The sequence below is a fragment of the Puma concolor genome, chromosome E4, assembly GCF_028749965.1.
Source record: "Puma concolor isolate L17-30 chromosome E4, mPumCon1.1.hap2, whole genome shotgun sequence".
NCBI lineage: Eukaryota > Metazoa > Chordata > Mammalia > Carnivora > Felidae > Puma > Puma concolor.
The window spans coordinates 51,159,037-51,184,911 of NC_141683.1; the positions used below are offsets into that span (position 1 = coordinate 51,159,037).

At 46.8% G+C, this 25,875-nt stretch overlaps 1 protein-coding gene across 4 annotated transcripts in view; it reads right to left on the minus strand.

The window, feature by feature from the left end:
* The window catches only part of BRINP2 (BMP/retinoic acid inducible neural specific 2), a 127,272-nt gene that overhangs the window by 64,216 nt on the left and 37,181 nt on the right, over positions 1 to 25,875 (minus strand). For 3 of the 4 annotated variants that reach the window (XM_086693497.1, XM_086693500.1, XM_025921130.2), the window contains exon 2: positions 88 to 437. In XM_086693497.1, coding sequence (XP_086549623.1) covers positions 88 to 359 — 272 coding nt within the window. In that variant the 5' untranslated portion in view covers positions 360 to 437. Of the gene's footprint in view, positions 1 to 87; positions 438 to 25,875 lie in introns of those variants that run through there. The other variant, XM_086693498.1, reaches the window with a different exon arrangement.

Below are 25,875 nucleotides of genomic sequence, written 5' to 3' on the forward strand. Positions count from 1 at the left end.
CCTGCAGCTCCGGACGGTGGGGGGGGGGGGGGGGGGGACGCGGGGGTGCTGCCTGGCTCGGGTCCTGACCCGCCGGGCCCCACTCACCTGTAGATCCTGTACCTGGTGGTGAAACCCTGGCGGTAGCGCTCCATGAAGTCGGCATACTCCTGGGCGCGGTGGAAGGGGCCGCGGTCGGTGAGGAGCCAGTCCAGGGGCGGCTGGCCGGCGGAGGGGGCATGCTGCTCGGGGAGCGCGGCGGCGGCGGCCGTGGCCGAGACCGCCAGCACCCAGCCCGGGAGGCCCAGCGCCAGCAGGGTTGCCCATGGGGCCGCCGCCCGCCCGAGCCCTCTAAGCCGAGTGCCGCACTGCCGCCTCATGCTTCTCCCGGGCGGTTGGTTTCTTCATTCTCTCGCCACGCTCCCCCGCTCTGTGCCGCTCCTCCAGGGCTCCTGGAACTAGAAAAGTCCGACACGGCGATGTCAGTTGGACACCCTGGTCTCAGCCCGCACGGGCCTGTGCGCCTCGCAGGTCAGGAACCCCCTTATGCTAACGACACCTCCTCATCGCAGGCCCTGGGCAAAGTGCTCGAGGCACGTGTTCCCTTCGATCCTTAAAACAATCCTAGGGGGAAGACCGCCGTCCTCATTTTCACACATGTGAGCGTGAGGGTTAGGGAGATAAAGAGGGAAGGAAGAAACCACATTTTTGAACCCTGGAGGTCTGCCCAGCTGTTCCAGTAAATTGCTTCCCTTCCTGTGTTGACTCAACGCCCTCTGCTTCTGTCTCCCTCCCTCAGAATGTTCGCTGAGGGGTCCGTCGCAGGCCCACAGCGCCCCCCGCTGCCTCGGAAAGCTTGAGGCCAGGTGAACGGAGACCCCGCTTCTCGGGCAGCCAAGCGTGCGGCACAGAAGTAGGGAGGTCCCCTGGTTGCTGGGAAGCTGGGTGAACTTGAACAAACCACTCCCCTTCTCTGGCTGTAGTTTTCTCCTACAGAAAATAAAGGGGCTTGATGAGATAATATCTAAGACTCCTTCCAGCTTGCAGGATCCGATTCCCTCTTACTGAAGGCCGCACAGGAATGGCGTTAGAGCGGGAAATCGGATTGCCTACCATCAGAGAGCAGATCCGAGTGCACACGAGGCCTGTAGTTCTGTCTCCACAGGGCATGGGAGCTCCCTGATGGCAGGGCTGTGTATTCTTCTGTCCCAGGTCCCGAGAGCAGACAGCTGGTGTTTAGAGACCCTCCTTGAAGGAGTGAATGAGCACATGCCCGGCCTTCTCTGAGTAGAAGGGAAGGGGCCAGGCAAGAAGATTCTGGCCTTCAAAACTCCTGACTGCCTGTGACTCCTCCTATTTCATATGGCCTTCGATCTCCAGCACCTGCACCTTGTCTAAGAATAAACAGTCATCTTTACAAACCTTTGGGCAGACACAGATTCGATCCTATGGAGGTCCTTACAATTGCATTTGTCCCTCAGATCTTGAACAGCACATGCCGTCTCCCCTCGCCAGGAGCACTTCAGTGCTAGAATGTGCTAGGATGCCTTCTAACCCTACCCCCCAGGACCTGTAATCTGTGGCCCTGAGGACTTTCTCTGGCTGCCAAAACCAAGGAGACAGGCTCTTTCCTTGGGGATGAAACAAGGATGTTAATTCTCTGGTACTTCCAGAGCCCTGTAAGGGCAGACAAAGTAGCCTTCAGCATCTGATTCACGCCCCCTTCCAGAGTCCCCAGTGTCGTCTGCAATGGCTCCAGTTCAACAAAACCACCAGACTTCCCTTGGACCGGTGTGAGCCCTGAAGAGGCTTCCGGGAGGCGGGGCCAAGCATGAATCCGGATATGCAAAGCCTAAAGGCTGGCCCGACTGTGAGACCCAAGCCTCAGCATTTGTACAGGATGCCTTCAGGAGGGTTGTGGCCTCCTCTTGGAAGGATGCATGACAATATGCACCTTCAGACTCACTCCTCCACCCCAGCTAGGAGGTACTGACCACCTACTATGTACTCCTGGGTGATTCTTTAAAAAAAATTTTTTTTAATGTTTATTTTTGAGAGAGAGAGAGACAGAGCGCAAGCAGGGGAAGGGCAGAGAGAGGGAGACAGAATCTGAAGCAGGCTCCAGGCTGGCTCTGAGCTGTCAGCACAGAGCCCGACATGGGGCTCGAACCCACAAACCGCGGGATCACGACCTGAGCCAAAGTCAGACGCTTAACAACTGAGCCACCCAGGCACCCCTGTGCTGGGTGATTCTTAGAAGCTGCCCCAGTTGATTCTCACAGTAAGTTTGTTACAATGGCGCGATTATTACAGGTTTGCATCTCACTGGGACTCGGCGGAGTAGCGCTAGGAAGATGCAGAGAATATGCACGGAATATGAGCTTAGATCTGGTTCCATGTCCAGACCTTGCCAAGAAGGCTGTGCCTACCTAAAGAGCCGGAGCCACCACAAGACAGACCCTCATTTCGTGCACTGGTCGAGACAGAGGCCAAAAGAAGAACACGGAGGTGACACCTGCCTTACTGGGTCTCAGAACATAGCACAGAATTCTGATCATTAAAATAGGTGATGCTGACACACAAACTGGATGGGCAGATCAATGATATAGAACAGACAGCTCAAAAATAGAGCTCATTATCAACAAGAGCTAAGCATACACATATACATATGAAAACATTACAGACTAATTGGGTAGGGGATGGAATATTTTAAACATCGCATTGGGAAATTAGTTCCAGACGGATTAAAAAGTTAAATATAAAAAATAAGATCATAGAAGGAAGAAAAATCCCTGAGTGTTTTATAATAAGCATGCATTACTCTTGAATCAGGGGAAAAGTGATATAAACTGAAAGGAGTCCGCCTTGCACATGGGGGGGGGGGGGGTAGGACTTGTTTTTACAGGATGTAATCCGATGAGGATGCCCAAAATATTTCTCATTTGATCATTCACACATTCAGTTCTTGAGAAGCATAAATTGGGAACTCCTAAGACACTATGCTAAGCATTGATTATACAAAAGCAAGGACTCGCTCCATTATCTGAAACTCTATTGGTGATTAATTCCTCTTATAAAATACTGTTCTGTTTTTAAAGGCATGTTGACGGAGGGGAAAGGAGAAGGGTCATTTTGGAGACTGGGGCTACTTGACTCCGCAGGCCAAGGCAGCAAACACTATGAAGTGGAAACGCACTGACCGGTGGGAGAACACTGTGGAAGACAGGATTCTAAAATGGCCCCCAGGACTCCCGTGTCCTTCTGTGCACTCCCCCACATAATCTCCATGTCCTTCTGTGCACGCCTTGCATAATCTGCTCCCTCTGAGTGGAGGCAGGACCTATGAATATGGTCAGATACTACTAATCAGTTACTAATCACTTAATTTTGAGTTGTTCAAAGAGGAAAGTATCCTTGGTGGGCCTGACCTAATCAGGAGAATGAGAACCCTTAAAAGAAAGTGAAGTGTCAGAGAGACAAGCTCCTGGTGATGTGAAGAAGGCAAACAGCCATACTGTGAATGGCCTGTTGGGGGGCATGCAGCAAGGGACTGTGGGTCGCCTCTAGGAACTGAGAGCAATTCCCTGTCAACACCTAGTAAAAAAAAAAAAAAAAAAAAAAGAGAATGACAGTCATAGCCCAAGAAAACAAATTCTGCCAACAGCCACGTGAGCCTGGAAGAAAACCCGGGGCCCCAGGGAAGCACCGCTTCCCTGACTGACACCTTGATTTCAGTCAGGTGAGACCTGGAGCAAGAGGACCCGGCTAACCCACACCCGGATTCCTGACCCCCCAGAAACCGCGAGACCGTAAATGTGTACTGCTCGATGCCACAAAGTTGGTGGCAATTCATTCCACAGCAATAGAAAAAATAATACAGACAACATAATAGATGGGAATACTCCTCTCCCGTCCTGTGCAAAAGCCTGGTCTGGTGAGGGGTTTCCGTGCTCCCTGAGGAAGAACCATCTGTTGTTCTCGGCACGCGAGAAAGCTAGCATGGCAGTTTCCTGAGCAGAGTGGTGCTGTTCACCTCCATCCCCCCCCCCCCCCCCCCCCCCCCGCTGTCTAGATTACAGACCCCTCAAGGTCAGAGTTCAGGTCTTTGCTTTTATCATTCCAGCCCTCACACATAGTTCGTCCTCAAATTTATGTGACGACTCAATTCCGCGCGTTTTATAGAGGGATCACGGTGAGCCAGGGACAACACGTGGCATTGACTCAGCTCCTGAACTTCTTGGGCCCTGTGCTCTAACACGGAGGTGGGGGGGGGGGCAGTGGCGGCCGCCACCTCGCCTGCCAATCAGGAGTTTTCTGAGGACAGGTGTGAAAGGCTGTGTGCTCTTTGAAAGAAAGGAGATATGTTCCGTCAATGTGTGCTTCTTGCCATTCTTTGTAATTAGGCTTTTTCAGAGCTCACAATGTGCTGGAACCTGCCTGGTTCTAGGAGTATCAGCTCTGGAATCAAATGGTTTTGATTGCCGGGGCCAAGTCTGCTGAGTGCAGCAGGATCGCCTGAATGCAGCGCTGACTGCTCCCAGGAAACATTTGGCCTTGGAATCCTACGGCTTCCGCTTCGTCGCTTTTCCTCGGCATCTGAAGACATCCTGACAAAAAGATCTCTTTTCAAGAGGGAGAAGTTTTAAACCGGTTTCAAAACTTTCTCTTAAAACATCTCTAGACTGTGTTCCCTCACCTTTAAAAAAAAGAGACAAAGTAACGGCTGCACTGACAGTTGTGCGAGAATTAGACTCTTTCAGGGGAAGGGCTCTGGGGCCATTTCCTGTTTACGCTCCACAAATAATATCACCAGGGATTTTGTAACAGCAAACGTCCAGCAAATTATAACCATCTCAATTCTCCTGACTTCTGGTGGGATTGCTAATATTCAGCAGGTTGAAACAATTAGCACCTTCCCCACAATGCTTCCAAGGGTCGTTTTATGCTAAAGCTGACTGTGTAAGTAAACCTCCATGTTCCGCGTGAGTATTGTTAAAGTCATGGCTGAGCTAGCTCCTTGAGGAACAAAATACAAATGTACTTGTGAGAGCCAAATAATTCCATTTACTTACACTACACCTACGACAGGGTTTTACACCTACACAAATAATAAATTAGCCTTGGACCAAAGGCACAAGTGAAATAAGTTCATCGAGCCGTGAATAAAAGGGATTACGGTTTTGCCAATAGAGAAAATCAAGTCACATGAGAAGCAGGCAGTGCGGCCTTAGAAATGGAGAGAATCGTATCTCCACCACTCTGTCAACCAGCTGAGGACCTGGGGGGGGGGGGGGGGACAGTGTCATGTTCTCCTGGTGGTCTCAATCTCCATTTATGCCCGGACCTGTCGATATGCAGAGCAGTTAGGATCTGGGGCGTCCGCTGCTCCCGTGCTAAATCTTGGCAAATGAGATAGGAATAGAGTCTCCTCAGGACTCCTGGGTGGCTTGGCTGGTTAAGCGTCCTACTCTTGATCTCAGCTCTAGTCTCTATCTCAGGGTTGTGAGTTCAAGCCCCGTAATGCACTCCACCCTGGGCGTGAAGCCTAATTAAAAGAAAAATTTTTAAAGAAGTAGAGTTTCCTCTCTGAAAACTAGTCTAGAGGGAAGGTCACTTATCAGAGGAGTTGAGGGCACGGCCAAGCTAAGCTGCTGTTAGAGTCCAGAAGAGAAGGAGAAATAGAAAGTGTCATTATAATTAACAAAATCATTCATTCTGTCAACAATGGTCATTAATAAATGCCAGCATAAATCACTTCATATTTGTGTGGCAGTTACTGCTTACGAAGAAGCACAGGTGATAAAATTACACTTGAACTTCATCTTCCAGATTTTATCCCCTTTTAACAGATGAAAATGCTGAGGCCAGGAATGGATGTGAGCTGCAAGAGGGAATCAGGTGTTTCAGCGGTAGATCAATGTCTACCTGCTTTAAAGCATTTTTTAACGGTGATTTATTTTTGAGAGAGACAGAGTAAGTGGGGAAGGGGTGGAGACAGAGGGAGACACAGGATCTGAAGCCAGCTCCAGGCTCTGCGCTGTCAGCACGGAGCCCAAAGTGGGGCTCAAACCCACAAACCATGAGATTATGACCTGAGCTGAAGTTGGATGCTCAACCAACTGAGCCACCCAGCCGCCCCCAGGTCTACCCTCTTCAGATCCTCCGGTATCCCTTAACATGATTCACATCGATAAAACTACGTAGGCTTTGCCACTTACAGGTTCCCTTGGGAGCAAGTCACTTCCCTCTGGGAGCGTCCTCTGGTCATCAGTGAATTGATTTCAGAGGTAAGATGATCCCTAGGATCCTGCCCGGTGCCGAAATTCCATTATTCTATGCAAATACAAGGGGCGCAAATATATGGGGAAAGGCATTAAGATTTCAGTCCTATTTGGGAGGAAACTCTGTTTCAGGAAGGGAGTGAAGCATATAAAAAGTGAGGTATAAAGCCAAAATCCTTGCCCGTTGGAGCAGTGACATTTCATAAAATGATTAGGCAGTGACATTAAATAAGTTTTCAAGCCATTTGAGTGGTTAATTGGCCAACTCTATTGAGGAGATGTTTTCTTGACTAAATCTGAGGGTGTCTTTGGTAGAAACACACAGAAAGCGTGATTTGTTCTTGTCCTCCACCACATCTTGGTGTGAATTCGGCCTCCCATTTGTCTAGAAAGGGCGGACAGACAAGAGAAATGACAGGGCGTTCTGGGGTGGAGATTCCTAAAGGGCAGGTAGATGTGGAGTGCTGTTAGTTCACCTCAGTGACTTTCAGTCTCCCCTCTCGTCGGGATGAGCTCCAGCCTCCACGGCACGTTTGCCCTGGTCATAGGCTCCTGGTTGCACTTCCGGGAGCTTCCGTCTTGGCCGTCGTTCCCCGTGTGAGCCCAGGCAGATGTGACACAACCTTCGGTTTCTCCCCCAGAACTGGCCCGGAACCATCAAGCTACATTTACTGCATTTCCCGACCGCTGGTCAGGAAACAACTTAAAATAGGTGAGGCATATGGATATCCTCCCTGAGTAAGATCAGGGGAGCAAGATTAATGATTATGTGCGCAAAGGTAAGAGCTAATTATAATGACTGTTTCCTAAATGTTCTTACATTCATCTGAGACCTCTGAGAGGAGAGGGTGGAAGAGGGGAAGGGCCTCGCCGAGGTCACTCCGGAGAAGCAGAAGGGACACTCAGACATTCCAACTCCAAGACCTATACCGCAGCTGTCCTCATCCTCACCCACTTCTGTCCTTCAAACAGCCAGTTGTTAAGCAATTCCTATGCACAAGGAATGTCCTAGGTGATGGCACTAAATCTGATGCACAGACCCAGAACTTGCCCTCACGGAACAGGAAGAAAGTATAGGACTTCGGGGTCCTAGGAGTTTAAAAGAACGACACACACGCATATGCCCATGCGCGCACGCACACACACAGCTTTAGTGACAATTAGACTTTGTAGGCTCCACCCCCTCAGGGCTCCAAATTTATAGGTTTCTGCTGTGTGATAACCAGCCCTTCACTTGTCAAGGGCGGACTCATCTGTCAGTCGTAGAGGCTTCGTACGCGCCTGGGGGATGTCCTTGGCACTTTCCTTGGAGAGACAAGCCACCTGACAGGCTTGCCCACAGCCTCACGCGGTAAAGCCCGGGTCGCGGTGTGCGACCAGGGAGGCCCCTGTGCCCCGGAGCTTCTCTTGAGGTCACGGAGGCCTCCAGAAAAGGGAAAGAAGGCAGTGCTGATCAAACAGAACCTCTAAGCGAAAGGTTGTCTATTTCAAAGCCTTCAAAACCTGGTCTCCATGCAGATCAACCTTCCTCGAAACCACTTCCATTATACTCCTTTAGGAAAGAACAGCGGTTCCTTGTGGCCCTGAGATACATCCGCCCTCCTCTGCCACACACCGAGACCCCCGCCAGCGGGTCCACGGAGAAGCGCCACAAGCATAGGCCAGCGAGTCGACCTGCCCGGCTTCTCACGCTGGCTCCAGCTCCCTGGCCTCAGTTTCCTCTTCTGTGATGTATATTAGAAAAGGATAACAATACTCATGCCTCCTCATAGGGTTGCGGGGATTAAGCGACCTAACATTTACAAAGCCTCTAAAAAGTGCCTGGCCTGTGGTGAGTGCTGTGTACGTGTTCGCTGTTATTTCTTCCAACGCTTCAACGTAAGTATCAGAGCCAAAAAGAGTCCACAGGCACCGCCTCATCCACTATGGGGTTTTGTTTGCTTGTTGCTGTTTACAGGTAAGAACGCTGGAGCCTGAGAAGGTAAAATCTCTGTTAAAGAGATATGTCCCCGTTAGCCTTTGGGGATCTCTAGAGGTCACTCTGAGCGGCCTCACCGGTCCTGCTCCCCAGGCCCTCCATAGTTAATGACTCAGAAGTGGGCAGTCCATCTGCCTTCATCTGTGGCCTCTGTCACCTGAGCCTTTGTTATCTGCCTGTGGGCCCTAACACTGTGTGCATTTCTGCCTCCCCCTCCTCTCCGTGAGTCTGTGTCTGCCTGTGACATCTTTTAGACTCATTTTCTCCAACAAACTTCTCAAAGCTTGGCTCTGTGTTCATTACTTGGTAACTTTGCCTTCTTTGGGTCCCTGATTAATTTCCACCTGATCATGTCATAGAACTGGGGGAAACAGGGTGAGATCCTGGAAATTAGCTGGAAATCATCCAGTGGTTCTCAGCAGCCTGGAGTGTGTGCGGTGTATGTGTGTTGGTGAGAGTGATGATGGGGGTGGGGGTTGGTATAGAGACAGAGAGGGAGGGAAAGGGAGAAATAACCGATGTCCTAGGTTGGGGTCTATTTCTGTGTTTTGAAATGTTTTGCAAATCCCTCAAGGAACTTTTGATGCAACTGTCCAGTGCGAGCCAGTGATGGAATCCCCTTCACAATGGACAAGAGATGAGAAAACATAGGGCCACAGAGGTGCGGTGAGTTATTCACAGTCACGTCGCTGACTTGGGGGCAAATCAGGACGTGAACCTGGCCTCCCAACGCTATGCCTAGAGCTTATTCTGTCTATTCCACACGTGTCCGTGAGAAATTGACATTTCCAGAAGTGGGAACCCATGAGTTCCAGAGCCCCCATCGTCATCATCACCAATTATTGCACAGGCATCAATTACTATGTGCCAAACACTGGTCTTTAAAACTTTCCATTCATTGACTCATTTAATTTTCACAGAACCTTAGGAGGTGGATGTTGTTATTATGCCCGTGTTACACTGGGGAACGCTCAAGAACAGAGAAGCCAGTAATGTTCTTCCAAGAGAGTCCTCAGTATGGTCAAAATGACCTAAAACCTAAGATCCACAGACTTTAATCTGTTAAGGGAGCTGTAGTCACAGAGGTTATCCTGGATAACAGAGGTCCCTCACTCTCATTTAAGAAATTGCTACGGAGTGATGAAAAGTCTAAAATCTTAGAGTTTAAAAGTAGGTCTCGCCCAAAATCATTTTCCTGACGTGGATAAAGACATTTAAGCCTTCTGCTTTTGGGGAAGCTGTGTGGCTCCTGTTTAGATGGCCTGTCAGCATGGCCTTAGGAGAAGGCAGTTACATATCGCTTGCGCTATCTTAAAATTCATAAGACCAGGCATGTTCCCCCAACCTGGGCCCGGGTGGACGACCCGTAGGTGCTGGTTTCCTGCACAACCCCTGAGTTACTGCGCTCTTTCCTCAGACCCTCCAACCAACTGGGCCTGTGCCCAAGATCCCCATCGCCTCCTTTCTACCCAGTCTTAGCGTGTGCATCTCAGGTAAGGGGTTCGCATCCTTCTTGACTCCTGAACCCGCTGCCCTCAGCTCCCCTACTTGCTGTTGTAGGAGACAGACCTCCAAGAATTGCCTACCCTTTTGCCTAATTCTGAACTGCCCCCCCCCCCCCAAGCTCTTTTTGTGTTCCTCTTGACGCGTGCTGGCCAAAGCTGGTCCTCCTGCGACCGAGATCATGCCAATTGCCGCCTGCCTCTGGACGTGCCCCTCCCTGGGTCCAGCTACTGAGTCATTCGCTCCAACCCCTAGCAGACTGCTGGTTCCATCCTCGAGAGGAAACCTTCTCCATCCTGCCTCCTTCCCACCAGCCCGGCTTCCGCTGCTCAAGCCCCAGCTCGCTTCCCAGCAGATCCAGCTTCTATATACACACAGGACAATTGAAGTATTTCTTTCAGGCCTGAGAAGCCAAAATAAACCTAAGCCAATCACGTAGAAATTGCTCACCACCTTGCGGGCAGCCCCACCGAGGTGGGGCTGACGAGCAACTCTCCATCCTGACCCTCGGCCCTCAATGCTACTCTTGCTCTTGGCTTCCCGCCATGCCTGTCACTGAATCTGAACTTTTAGCCCAAGCTCTGCCCTATTTGGGCCTTGGCACAGACCAGAATGTAAAATGATAATTCCCTGAGCTGTGCCAAACAGCGCAGAGCTCCCGAGATGTTACAGATGCAGCTGTGACCAGCAAACACATTGTTTCCGGGATGGTGTTTGTAAATATATGAGCTGCCCGACAGCTTGTGGAATTAAATATAGATGCTACATCACAAAGTCTAGCTAAAATAAACTAGATGCTGCTCAATGAATGTCAATAAGTACACGGAGAAAGAATCATTATCACTTTTCTGCAGCACAGTCCAAGGAACCCATCCCTAAGTGGGTTTTTCTGTTTGTTTACTTGCTTTTTGAGGAAGGCAACGTTTCCCCCCCACACAGGCTTTTGACTGGTCCCGTGGGCAGCCGGGGGAGGGTGGCATGCAGTGACCGAGTGGGCACGATCGGGAAGGTTGCTGCGCTGGGTGTGGTGTGTATGGGGTGGTGGCCAGAGCCAGCCCATCTGAGGTTCCCGGATGGGCCAGGCAATCACAGTCAACCTTTCGGGATTGCTGGCTTTGAGAAACCATTTCTAGAAGTACGGTCTGAAGCGCACTGGCGGGTTCGAGAGACATGATGGAAAGCAAGCTGATCCATCACGGCCAGTCCTCTCTCCCGTTCTTGAGCCGAATGCTTCCCCTTCCCTCGCACTGATTTCTACTGGCTGCTTGTATATTAGCAGCCTCTTAAGTGAATAACGGCAGGTTACCCGAAGCTGGCGTTCACACACTAAAATCGGCATCCCGAAGGAGGTTTCTGAGCGCTCTCATTCAGCCTTCGGCCGAGAAGCCTTGTTGCCCTGCGATCCTGGGCATTACGCAGAGCCCACGCTGCTCTGCCCGGACTGCCAAAACCCCACTCCAGGAGGTGGCGCAAAGTGAAAGGCACTCTGAATTCGGGGCGACGTCAGTGTGGCCCCGAGGAGTTCAGGTTTGACTTGTGCCGATCATTTTGAACGTCTGCAACTGCCACGCTGTTGCCTATTGAGTGTATTTGTCCGTGCGTGTTCCTCTCTGGCTCTTTAGCACCAAGTTCTCTCTCCACTACAAAGGGGAGCCGCAGACCTAGGTAGACCGCGGCAGCTCCAGCACCGTCTGGGTCCTTGTGCAAAAAGGTTTCCGAGTTTCCGGTAGAAGAGCTAGAGTAATTCTCTACAAATCGTAATGCAGACTTCCTTCTGGCTCACCCTGCCACGGACTACCCAGACTACTTCTGATAAATTAAACACTTTGGAAGATGTGGTGATAAGTTTCCCCACTTCCTTCCTTTTAGGAAAGCTAATAAATAGCTATTCATTCATCCGACTAATGTTTATCGGACAACGAACGTTTAGCTAGAATGTAAAATGCACGAAGGGGACGGTGGAAGGGAGGCTGGAAGGTAACGCTGGGATTTCTTTCAAAGAAAGGTGAGGGCAAATCCTTACAATAATTCTCTCGCGGCAAGCCTGATTAGCCAAAGCCACACTAGAATGACTGTGCTGACCGGGATTTACAGATGTCCACAACTGAGTGACAACTGAGGCTTGACTCTGCAGCTTCTGATTCAAAGCAAAGATCATTCTCAGCCTAATTTTGAATTGTATCATTGATTTTCAGTCCAAATCTTTGGAAAAACAGTAGAGAGTAACTCCTAAGAACTTGGGAAATTAAATCAAATATCCCATTCCTCAAACTTGGTAACAGAGAATACAGTTAAGACAGAGCCAAGTATTTATTCTGATGGGTCTCCAGTGTGTGTGTGTGTGTGTGTGTGTGTGTGTGTGTGTGTGTGTGTGTGAGAGAGAGAGAGAGAGAGAGAGAGAAAGAGAGAGAGAGAGAGAGAGAGAGAGAGAGAGAGAGAGATTTGCCCCATGAGACCTTTCTCAATTTCCAGAGAAATATTTGGTTGCAACAACTTGGAGAGGGGTGCTATTTCTCGTGGGTAAGGCCAGGTAGCTGTTAAGCATCCTATAATCCACAGGACAGTTCTAATAATTCCCTGACTCCAAATGTCAGTAGTGCTGAGATTGAGAAGCTCTGGCTTAGGCCAACAAATTCTAATGATCTCAGACTCATACAGTATCTCTGAATACTGGAAGGCCAACTTTTTAGAAAAGTTTTTCATGCACACCTAGTTTGCCAACATATGTCATAGTGGTGAAGACCAAAACTTCTCATCCCCACAATCCCTCCTTCTAGGCTTCCTGTTTATTGACTTATTATTTTCTACTGGGCACTGTGCTAAGCACTTTACTATCAACAAAGTAGATAGTACTAATCCACAAGCAGTTAATATAAGGAAAATGAGATTCTAAGAGATTTAGAAACTTGTGCACCTCCTTCCCTCCCTCCCTCCCTCCCTCCCTCCCTGCCTGCCTTCCTTCCTTCCTTCCTTCCGGTTCAGTCAGAAAGCCAATAGGCAGGCCTGTGCAGCGGGGGGGGGGGGACTAGCAAGGATCTGGATCCATGTAAGGCAGGTAGTTGAGTGGAGCAGTAGCCCAGTGGAGTCAGAAAATTGGTTTCATACGGGGCAGGGGGGGGCGGTTAGCCAATAAGTAAGTATATTAAGGATAACAGGAGCTAAATTTCTCATGGTCAAAGAGAGGAGTTGGAAATATGGAAAGAGGAAAGAAAAAAAGCTAGAATAAACCCTCTGGTTTGGCCTGATTAGAAGTATGAATTCATATTTCTAAATCTAGATAGAGAAATAGAAGGATAGAGAGAGAGAGAGATTGACAGATGAACAGATGGGGAGATAAATAGATGTCAGAGACAGATAGATAGAAGTGTGTGCGTGTGTGTGCGTGTGTTTGCACATTAAATATGATATTCTGGGTTGGATTCTGGAATAGAAAAAAGGATATTAGTAGAAAATGGATGTAATCTAAATAAATTTTATAGTTTACTTAATAGTATTGCACCTATGTTAATTTCTTATTTTTGACAAATGGACCATGGTTACAAGATATTAAAGTTAGGAGAAGCTGGATGACGGACACACAAGACCTCTGTGCTCTTTCAAGCTCTTCTGTGAATATAAAATTATTCCAAAGTAAAATTTTTATTTAAAATTAAAGTGTATATATGCATATATATACAATAACATATTATTGTATTAAATTCTATATGTATTAAATGTACATATGTACGTATATGCAATAAGGTACATATGTGTATATATGTCTACACAATAATGCATACATATTTATATGCAATACATATACACACACATACAAGCTATCTCTCCCAATTCTGTCCACCCCAAGTATGTCCAGTAGGACTCACCTCACTTTAAGATCTTGGTTTCTAAGTCCTATTCCTTCCACCAAAAGGAATCAGGGATTGTTGGAGAAATGAATGATTACAGGCCTGTGGCAGTTAAGGTGTAACATGAACTTGGAACATCTTTTTATGACAGAAACATCGGTGTCCTGGCAAATTTTTAACATCCAGCTCTCTGGAGGAAAAAGTTCTGATCGTAGCATTTGCCAGTTTCCGTGGTGCAAATACTTCCCAACATGCCTGATTCCAAGCTACCCACTTAATGTTAATGACTCACACGTTTCCTGAAAATTTTGCAGTGGGCTCCCATAAGCCATTGTAAGCTCTAGCAAACTACTGGGTTCATATGTGTATATGTATCTCCAAAGAAGGATGGATACATGTCAAAAGGACACAGAGCCGGCTTGAAAAGGTTCCCGTCATGAATTCTGGGACAATTTGAACATCAAAATAAATATTGATAGTAATGGATTATATTCCTTTGAGCAAAATAAGAATCTATGAGGCCACATTATTTACACACACATACAGCAATACCCAGGGAGGGGGGAGCTTTCTTATAATTCTTATAATAGAATGACAACTAATAAATGTAAAAAAAAGGATAGAATTAGAAAACCATCATTTAGGAATTCTCACGGTGATAATCCATTCAGAAAAGAAACATAAATCAGTGCTAAACTGTGAAATACCCCCATTCTTCATCAAAGAAGAATATTTCACAGTCTCAGAAGATCTTCCTCCAAATACTTACTAGTTATACAAAGAAAAAAAAAACTTTACAGTGGACAAACTGATAGCTGCCATCTTACTCTAGTGATCCAAGTTAACATCACCAGAATTTAGAACCTTTTAAAATTCTTTTTAAAGTTTATTTATTCATTTAGAGAGAGAGAGAGAGAGAATGGGAGAGGGGCAGAGAGCAAGGAGAGAATCCCAAGCAGGCTCCGTATTGTCTTGTGCAGAGCCAATGTGGGGCTTGAACTCATGAACCATGAGATCATGACCTGAACCAAAACGGAGTCTGACGCTTAACCGACTGAGCCACCCGGGTGCCCCTAACATCACTAGAATTTAGACAAAGAGAAATCATGTGCCACCTGACAGGACCCAGTGAGATCACATCACTTCTAGCACAGTCCAGGCAAAAAATCCCAACTTGAATTCAGCACGAAGAAACATTACACACCCTAAACTGAGAGATATCCTATAAAATAGCAAGCCCATAATCTTCAAAAATGTTAAGGTCACGAAGATCAGAGAATGACCGAGGAACTAATTGTTCCAGATTGAAGGGCACTTTAAAAAAGACACGCCAACTACAAGAAATGTACAGTCCTGGGTTGGCTCCTTTGTTATAAAAGACATTATTGGGTCAGTTGCAAAACTTCAATAGGGTCTCTGGATAAAGGGCATCTGGCGAGTTCTTTGTACTCCTGTATGACTTTTTTTATGAGATTGAAATTATTTCCTTGTACAAAGGAAAAAGGAAAAAAAAGAAATTCATACATTACAGAGTTCACGCAACCAACACTGAAACCATAGTTGTTCTAACTCTGACACCTGGGCGAATTAGCGATCCATAATTCAAAAATATGTTTGTCTATTGAATTGTAGAGGGATATCTAAGATACAGACGGATCTTTCTTATTTAGGACAGACAGACCCTCATTATTTACATCTTAGGAGATACAGCTAGAGACTTGATACACGTGGCTGTATCCAGCATTGTCCAATAAAAATATAATGCAAACTACACAGATATTTTAAATTTATTACCAGCTACATTAAAAAGGTAAAATTAAGCAGATGCAATCAATTTTAGTGATATATTTTATTTAACCTAGTGAGTCCAACATATTGTCATTTGAAATAACTCTGTATGGTGACAGATAGTAACTAATCTTATCATGGTGAGCTTTTCATAATGAGTGTAATTGTCAAATCATTACATGATACACCTGAAACTAATTGAATGTTGTATGTCACCTATATCTCAATTAGAAAAATAAAAACACAAATTTTTGTCATTTGAATATGTAATTAATATGAGAAAATTATTCCCAATATGTTTTGTATTTTTTCACACTGACTCTGAAATCTAGGGTATATTTTACACTTACAGCTCATGTCAGTGGAGATGCTAAGTTTTCATCGGCAATACTTAATTCTTGGGGCGCCTGGGTGGCTCAGTTAGTTAAGCAGCCAACTTCGGCTCAGGTCATGATCTTGCGGTTTGTGAGTTCGAGGCCCGCATCGGGTTCTGTGCTGACAGCTCAGAGCCTGGAGCCTGTTTCAGATTCTGTGTCTGCCTCTCCCTCTGCCCCTCCCCTGCTTGCACTGTCTGTCTGTCTGTCTCTCTCTCAAAAATAAATAATAAACATTAAAAAAACATTTTAAGGAGCACCTGGTGGTTCAGTTGGTTAAGCGTCCGACTTCAGCTCAGGTCATGATCTCACGGTTCGTGAGGTCAAGCCCCACGTCGGGTTCTATGCTGGCAGCTCAGAGCCTGGAGCCTGCTTCAGATTCTGTGTCTCCCTCTCCCTCTCTCTCTCTGCCCCTCCCCTGCTCGCACTCTGTGCCTCTCTCTCTCAAAAATAAACAAACATTAAAAACATTTTTTTTAATTTTTTAAAAAAGAATACTTGATTCTTTGTTTAGATTTGAAATAATTTACAGTTGAAAAAAGACATCACATACCCAACGTATTTCCAAGCACACTTAAATTTTTTCTGATAACTGAATTGAGCAGAAGTTTTGAAATTTAAATTAATGAAAATGAGGTAAAATTTCAAAACTTAGTTTCTTCGTCACACGAGCCACGCATCAAGTGCTCAACAGCCCCATATGGCTCATAGCTACCATATCGGACAACACGGGGCGGGATAGGTCCACAATTCATCTGCTCCTATGTATCCCTGTACATTAGGGATACATTGCTCACACCATTCCCCTACACAGAGACTCTAACTTTACACCATCCGGAGCAGGAATACTCTCCATCCTGTTGCCGTTAAGCATAAAGACTTTGAGTGAAGCACGGTTCCATAGACGTGAAGGGACCAGAGGTCCTGGCTCCTCGTTTTCTGCCTCCGCCTACTAAATTAATCGCCCTTAAATCATGGCCGCCTCCGGACTAGCACTTGGGTAAATAAACAGGGGAACTCCATGGCAGAATGGTACCACAGAGGCAAGTTCTTTACGATGAGAAGCACTAGACAGACATTGATAGTTCAGTTTATTTTTATTATTAGAGGCCAAAAGTGGCGGACGTTGCCATCAGAAAGATTTTGAGCAAGTCCCTACATTTGCTATTTTGGCTTCTCCATGGTAACAATAAAGAAGACGCTCTACCCTCTTCAGACCAACGGTCACACACCTCCAGTGCCGAATGAAAGGAGCAAATATTGCAAAGCTGTGCTCTCCCCAGAGAAAAGTGTTACAAGTCAATTTATACCGGCAATTGTTGCCAAGTGCTGCGATCATGGATACCCTTCACTCCCTTTGTTAGATTTCGGGCATGTCCAAATTTTCTACAAAACATTGCATTATTTTTGTCATCAGAAAAAAAAAACCTTTTTATAATTAAAAAAAGTAATGTAAGATATTAGGAGTGCTGCTCTATCTCTATGTGTCCCATCATCTCTATGACTGAGCAAGACCTGAGCCAGCTGCCCTGGCTGGAGAGCTTCAGCTACCAACACGAACAGCCGGTCAGCTAATCCTGCAATTTCCAACCATCTCAGCCGCTCACACTTGGTTGTTCCCCGCGTGTGAGGCCGAGCTGGGGTTTAGTGGAAACAAACAGAGACAATTCATCACACGCATTCACAAATGTCGCTCCTTCCGGCTCCTTCAGCCCTCCTGCCGCCCCACCATCCTTGATATCCTGCCAAATCTACAGCCTTGTGCTTATTCAGTCCTTGGCCAGGCTGCCCATGGGGATGGCTCGGGCAGATCCTGGAACTGGCACTGGTGGTTCAGCAGGATGGGGCTTTCTGTCTCACTCCATCCATCATCGCTCTGTGCCCCAATGAGCGGCCCAAAGGCTGAAAGTGCCCTCCTGACATCGCAGCTGGCGTGGAGGACCCGGGGAGCAATTACCCATATGCTTTCTGGGCTCGCTGTCCCCTGAAGTTTCAATTAAAGATGCTCTCAGTTCTTCTGTCTTGTTTTTCTCATCCTGAGTTAGGACCCTCCCCTCCCCTACAGGGCCACTGAATACCCGGGTTCAGACTGTCGTCGCAAACGCCAAGCGACACCATTCACTCCATAGTCTAAGCAAGTGGCTCCCTGTGTTGTTGAGCAAAACACAGTTGTATCCCGTGCAGTCGTATCCGAGGGCCTGCCGCATCCTGCATTCTCTCTTCGCCTCCGGAATGACAGTTAAGCCACCACGTTGCTGATGCACCACGACTGTAAAGGGATAGAGAGAGCGCGTGCAAGCGAAGACCCAAAAGGCAAAGGACAACCAAGGTAGACTCGTCGGACCACGTAGGACACCTCTGGGTACCATCCACACGCCCCCAGAGTAGAGTCCCCTGACGTGGCTTGAAAGGGTTCAAACATTCGAGGCAGTGACACAAACAGGGAATGCAGGGGAGGAGACGCCGGGGAGTAATGTGCACGGTTTGCTGGGAGCTATTTCTCTCAAGGGCAGTTATCAGCAGTTGGGGGGTCACAACTGCCACCACCATGGGCATGGAGGGAATGGTAAGCGTACTTCTTCAAACACTTAAATTCCCATTTTCGTTTTTGGTGTATTCACAGACACAAAGCTATCCCCGCCCCCAACTACAAAATGCCTCTCAACATTGTTCTTGAACCGACCCACACACGGCCACCCCTCGATCCACAACCATCACTGAGCTTGACTTCGGCAAGAGTCCACAGCAACTTTCCACTCTCCAAACCAGGACCTTTTAGTACTTGTAGTACCTGTAGCTCCTCCTCACTGAGTAGTGACGGGGTGCTAGGCGATGTTCTCTCTGCTTTACATACACTGTCTCACTGCATCCGCAGAACAATAAACAGCCTTGCATTCTACTGATATTTTACCTTTATGGACGAGGAAATGAAGAGCTAAAGAGATTGAGTAATTTGTCAAGGTGCCAGTGTTTTATGGCCGGGACGGGTTGTCTGGTCCAGAGCCGGCTTGTAACCACTGGGTTACAATTCTCCTCAAGTCCAATTCTCCCTCATCACCCTGGCTTCTATGCAGCTTTAGGCACTGCCGGCCTCTCCCACCTGGCTTCTCTCTCCCTTTGCTTCTGTTGATCTCCGACTTCTCTTGCTTTGCCTGCCGCCCCCCGCTCCAAAAGCAGGTTCCTGCTCACTCATATCATCCTCTATCCATTAGCACAGCTCTGTCCTCTCCCGCCCTGCGGATCGGGGAAAGGAAGCAACCAGGAAAAAAACTCTCATAATGATAGAGAAAACTCCCAGCAAGATGGCGACTACATTGGCAATTGACATCTGGAATTCTAGACTTGTAGAAGGGCCCCATGTTTCATAGAAGAAGAACCGGAGTCCAGACTGTGATTACAAGGTTTAGGTCTATGTGGCCAGTTAATAATGGGCGGGCATCAGAATCTAGGTAGGTTTTTGCCACCCAGAGACCTTTCACTGGAGCCCACTCTTCCAACAAGACTATGGTCTTAACAAAGACCCGAGGGGCCTATTGTCCACACAGGACTTGCACGCTTACGGACCCAGATCCCAATCCCAGGGCAACATTTATTTTCCGCAGCCCACTCTTCCCCATCAAAGCCTCTTTGTACCTGAATTTCTACCCTCCCTTTCTCTTCGGTCTACCTGCCCACCTGCGATCTGGGTTTTTCCAAGCTGTTAGCCCTCTGGCTCTACTAACATCTTTCTTCTTCTATAGGGTTGTTTTCAGCAGGATGCAAAGGCCATTAGTAAATCAATAACGTTTTATTTAGAAAAGGGGGGGAGGAAAGGACCTGGAGTTTTTAATTCAGATCTAGCAACTCCTGGGGCATTATCAGGAGCATTCTAAAACTAGGCCTTTGAAAAGCATGATGCTGCAGCTGTTGGAACTTGATAGCTTCCTGCCCATAAACGGGAGCAGCTTGCCATGGGTGGGATCATTAGCCGAAACCTCCCTCTCCTGTGGTGGGTACGGCTTCCTCTAACTCTAATGCCATATGTGCAGTCTATTGCTTTAGACCTCTTTGTTTTACTCCTGCCTCCTTCCCCTTCTCTCCATTCATCTCTCTCCCGGTCTCCACACGTGTCCTTTTCCTTCTTTCTAGGAATCTTTGCATTTCCACATATCGGTGTGTTGCCGCCGTCCAATGCAGCAAACACTTCCACCAGGACAGTCTCGTCAATGAAGCCACCTCGAGCATCTGAAGCACCAACCTCTCTATGTTCACAAAGATGACCCTCCAAAGGTCAGCACGTGCCATGGGACCAATCTTTGAGGACTCCTGTCATTGTTCTGCCCCTACTCCTGTTCCAGCCTCACTGCCTACAGGCAGAAAACAAAGTCATGGATCTGTATGGGTATGAATGGGACAAGAGAAGTGATGGCAGGGGCACACACGTGAAGGCCAATGTCATGGTGTCTGAAACAACACACTTAAGATTTGACCCTATAACACTGCAATTCAGCATTTCCTTTGATCTAGCAAGTCTATCCCTGGATGATTGTTCTGAAGATGCACACGGAGATTCAGCTACATGGATGGTTTATTGCTTGACAACAGCGGAGAGAGAGAGAAACTGAGCTACTTATGTTTCTGAAGTATATTCTTTACCTGTTACTGTGTAGCCATGAACACAAAACGTAGCAGCTGAAAATTAAAAAAAAAAAAATGTTTACTATCTCACACAATTTCTGTGGGTCAGAAAGGCTGGCTCTGGGTCTCTTACCAGGTTGCATTCATGACGTTGCCTAGGGCTACGGGCATCTGAATATTTGGGGGTAGAAGACCCAAGTCTAAGTTGGTTCATTCTCAAGGCCAGCGGGTTGGCGCTGGCTCTCGGTAGGAGCTCTCCATTACTCTTCATTCACACAGACCTCTCCGAAGGACAACTCAAGTATCCTCGCAACACGGAAGCTGGCTTTCTCCAGAGTGGGTACTCCACAAGAGAGCAAGGCAGAAGCCACCATGATGTTTGCAACCTAGCCGTGCAAGTTGCGCACCACAATGTCTGCTGCAGGTACCGCTCACGTAGATCTAACCGGGTACTCTGGGGGAGGGGACTACCCAAGGGGGTAGATACCAGGAACGGAGACTCGTTGAAGGCCATCTTGAAGGCTGGCTACCACATATGGGGACTACTTCACCAGGAGCAGCAGCCCTGGTCTCTCTCCTCACCAAGAATTCTTCATTCTGTGAGTTTGAGAGAACACTGAAGCTGGTCTGGGCCCGTTAGTTCTAGACTTCTTTGTCTTTGCCAGCTGTCTGCATGCAGTGGATGTGCATTCTGCCTGCTCCCTGTCATCCAATAAAACGCAGGAGCTCTGCTTCTGTGGCACGGCAGTCGGCTCGGAGGGGTGGCGATGGGAGGGCTTGTGTATCTAAGCCTGATTTAGTTCCAGATCTAGGTCACATTCTGTACATCTCTCTTCCAGCAATGAAGCTCGTCTCTACCTGTATCTTACTCTTCCATGGATTCCCAAGGTCCAAGTGCTTTTTATTGACCCATCGCACTCCCGATTATGTTTTATATTTTAAAATGTGGTCCTTATGATAGTGGAAAATTCAAGACACCTAAATGTTGTACAACAGATTGAGCAAATTATGGCACATCCATATAATTCAGTATAATACAATCTTTTAAAAGTATGCTATATAAGAATATTTAATGATACAGAAAATTGCTTAAGATATATTAAGTGAATACAGGATATGAAACAGTATGCAAGTTATTGCTCTATTAAAAATAATGTACATATGCTTAAAAAAGAACACCACACAGATACCATTTTGGAGCCAAGGTATGTATGTATGTATGTATGTACGTGTATGTGTATATATATCAAATATCAACTGTAGTTATCATTGGTTGGTAGGCTTATGGGTAGTTAAAATTTCCTTCCTTTTGTGTTCCCTAAATTGCCCACATTTTACACTCATTACCTCTGTAGTGAGGAAAAAAAGAGAGAAAGTTTGCAGATGCTATAGTTCAGGGGTTCAATTAAAAGTAACTAGAGGTTTCTGACATCCTTTATTGGAGAGAGAGTCAGGCATTAGAGTGACTCCCGCATCACCTCCATAAGTTCATCTGACACCCTTGACTAATGCCTCTTTCATAAACACGCCCTCCTCTTGGTTTTCTTGACCCCATACTTTGTTTTCTTTCTGCTTTCTCTCTAACAGGCCCATACTCCTATACCAAGTCATTAAACGTTAGAGTTTCTCAAAGTACAGTTCCAGGCCTTTCCCTCTCCTCCCTATATGCTCTACCCTGGCAGGCGTCAACCCACATCCGTGGCCACAGAAAGCAGTTACCCATAGATTATAAGAAATTCATGCCTCAAGCCCAGGCCTCCCTCCTGAGCTCATAGGATTTGTGTACAACCTGAGTACTTTGACATCTCAAAACTTTCTCAAGTCAGTAAGTGCAAAATCAGCCTCATGATCTTAAGTGGCTCATGATCTTAGCAAAGTGAAGGGCAGAATAATATGTTCTTGGGGTTCTCAATCCTGGTTGCACATTGGAATCACCGGGAAAGCCTTTTTAAAAATACCAATGCCTGAACCCCTAACGGTTCTGATTAAAAAGTGTGGGGTCACGCCCTGTAGCGAGTATTTTTTAAAGCCCCTCAAAGGATTTTAATGAATGGACAGCGTTGAGTGCCACTGATATACTTATTCAATAGAAACCTCACAGTAATTTTGGTATCTTCCTCTTTCTTGTCCCTTAAGTATAACCTATCCCTAAATCCTACCAATTTGACTTCTAAAATGTTGCTCAAAGTTAACCATAAGTCTTTGTTCTCACTGCCACCACCTTAATCTAAACGATCTTCTCTCATCTGGACTTCCAATGCTTTTTGCATAATGCGTCAGATCTGAACATATCATCTCTTTTTACCTCCTGTCGTGGCCCCCAGTGAGTCAGATCCTTGTAGAATTCCCTCCTCTTGAGTACAGGAAGGGCCTGTAGCTTGCTTCTAATCAACAGAATGCAGCAACAGTGATGGGATGTCACTCTCACTATTACATTATATTAGGGAAGACCACATTTTAGCAGACTGGAGACAGAGATTCTACTGCTGGCCTTGAAGAAGCAAACAGCCAGGCTGTGAACTGCCTATGCAGACGGCCATGTGGCAGTGGCCTGTGGACAGCCTCTAGGACCTGAGGTTAGTCTCCAGCTGACAGCCAGTATGAAGCTGAGGCCCTCGGACCTAAAACTGTAAGGAAGTAAATTCTGCCAACAAGTGGCAAGGTCGTAAAAGTGGATTTTCCTTAGCTGAGCTTCCAGGGAAAATATAGCCTGGCCAACACGTTGACTTCAGCCACGTGAAGCCCCGCGGAAAGGACCTAGCTAAGCCATGCACACGTTCCTGACTCAGGGGAACTGGGAGATCACTAATGTGAGTTGGTTTAAAGCACTAGATTTGTGCTAAACTGCTATGCAGCTATAGAAAATAGACCCTTGGGGTGTCTGAGTGGCTCAGTGGGTTGAGCTACCAACTCTTGATTTCAGCTCAGATCATGATCCCAGGGTTGTGGGATTGAGCCCTGCGTTGGGCTCTGTGATGAGTGTGGAGCCTGCTTAAGATTCTCTCTCTCCCTCGGCCCCTCTCCCCTGCCTGTTCTCTCTGTCTCTAAAAACAAACAAACAAACAAAAGAAATAAAGGAAAAAGAAAACTAATAGACCTGCTCATTCTCAACCCCAAAACACAGCAATCATTCAACAGCTTCCCATCACTCTTAATATGAATGATCTGGCTCCTCCCACCTCTCCAAACCCGTATGTTCTACCTTGCTCTGTGCACTAGCCATGTAGACCTTCTTTAAAGGCCTGGGATGAGTCTAATAGCTTTCAACCACGGGGCATTTGCTCTTCACATTGCCTCTGCATGAGCAAATGCTCTTGAGGGCTCTGTTCATCTATTTCTCACTCAACCTACTTCTTTAAGGAAGCCTTCTTTGAATGTCCCTGTCAGAGTCAAATTCCTGACTACAAGCACCTGTTAACATTGTCTTTTACTCATAAAACTTGCCAATATAATTTTACATATTTGTTTGGATCATTATTTGATCAAAGCGTGTCTCCCTCGCTAGTCTGTGAGTTCCATGAAGGCTGCATTATCACTTGCTTTGGCTTGTCATTTTAACCCCAGTATCTAACACATTACCTAACATTTAAAATGTTCCTTGGATGGACGGACGGACGGACGGACGGATGGATGGATGGAGGAAAAGTGAATTGGATATGGCTTTTGTACCCCACTTCATCCCAGTGCATTCATATTAGAGCACTGGATCTCACCTCACCTCAATGGATCTAGGTTAGATGAAAGTGTATAAGCCTAGGATTCAGGAGAAAAAAAAACTACAACCAGACAAATACCCAACAATTGTTAATTCTTCAACAAAAGTTGGCAAACAACTATATGTAAGGCTATGTGTTAAGTGTATGTGGGCTGCCAAGAAGTACAAGGCAAAATCTCTGACTTCTTAAAATAAGCAAGGACCCATTTTAGGGTCTCAAGAGAAAACTTAAGAAACCTTCTCTTTTATTCAAGAAATAGTCCTTTATGATACAGTTGGTGAAGTTAAAATTGCCAGAAGACTCCCGTTCAAGCTCACCCTAATCCAACGAGGGTCAAGGTAGGAGAAAACAGATGATCTGCACAGATGTGCCCTCCTAAGTTTAAGCTTCTAGAACTCTCGAATGTCCAGGTTCTATTCAGCACCTGTTTTATAAACTATGAGTCACGATAAATACTATTTTTATATCTTAGACTTATTCCACAAAATATTGACGAATTTCTACACACTGAGCACTAGTCAACTACTTCTTACATTTATATTCCAGTGGGATAGAATACAGATGGCAAACATATCAATAATTAAATATATAACATATCAGGTGGGAATAGTTCCATGAAGAAGAGTACAGCAAGGCAAGAGGATAGAGAGCAACAGTGTAGGGAGGGGGTTGTTATCTTATATCAAGTACTCAAGTAATAGGTATATTTGAGCAAAGACTCGATGCAAGTGAAATGGGAACATTAAGAGGGCATTTGGAGGAATAAAGCATGTCAGGCTGAGGGAGAAGGGCGGGCAGGCATGAGCCTGCTTTGCCAGCAAGAGGAATGGCACAGAGGCTGGTGTGGCAGCAGGGCCACGAGGGAGTGAGGGCGCAGGAGAGCATGAGGTCAGATAGGTAGAGGACAACCAGATTCTGTAAGAACCACGAGGTGTGAGCTTGACCTGAGTACAACGTTATGCTGGAGTAGGTTTGCTAAGGCTGCTCTGTTGAGAAGAGAATCTATCTAGAATGCCAAGGGTGGAGGAAAGATGAGGTCAGAGGTCAGAAAATGGACTGGGTAAAAAATGACACCGCCTTGGACTAGGGAGGTCACTGTGGAGATGGTGAACGATCGTCCAAATCTGTCCATAGATCACAGGTGGAGCTGTCAATGTCTACCAAGGCCTTGGCTGGGAGCATAAGGGAAAAAGGAGTTGGCCATGCTCTAGAATTCGGTACGTTTTTTTTAATGTTTATTTGTTTTTGAGAGAGACAGCGAGAGCACGAGCAAGGGAGGGGCAGAGAGAGAGGGAGACACAGAATCCAAAGCAGGCTCCAGGCTCTGAGCTGTCAGCACAGAGCCCGACACAGGGCTTGAACTCATGATCTGCAAAATCATGACCTGAGCCGAAGTTGGACGCTTAACCCACTGAGCCATCCAGGAGCCCCAGCACATTTTATTTTTAAAGAAGACACCCTTCGATCTCTTTCCTGCCCTTCTTTCATACGTCATCATCAACAGAGTCATCTTGGGATATGCCTGAATCCCAAATTGCTCAGCCTAAATACAATTTTCAGAGTTAGAATGCTAAGAAGCCCTTTTTACCCTGAAAATGCTGTCCTTTTTTTTTTTTTTTTTTTTTTTTGCATCTCCACTGAGGAAAGATGAGAGAAAGCACTTCAGCTGGAACATGACGGAGGCCACATGGAGACAAGGGAAATCCAGATCAGAAGCTAACAGTAAGGAAAAATGAGAAGGAGTCCTTAAAAGAGCCCTCAATTCCGATCTGCCTGGGACATCTGGGGGAGGGC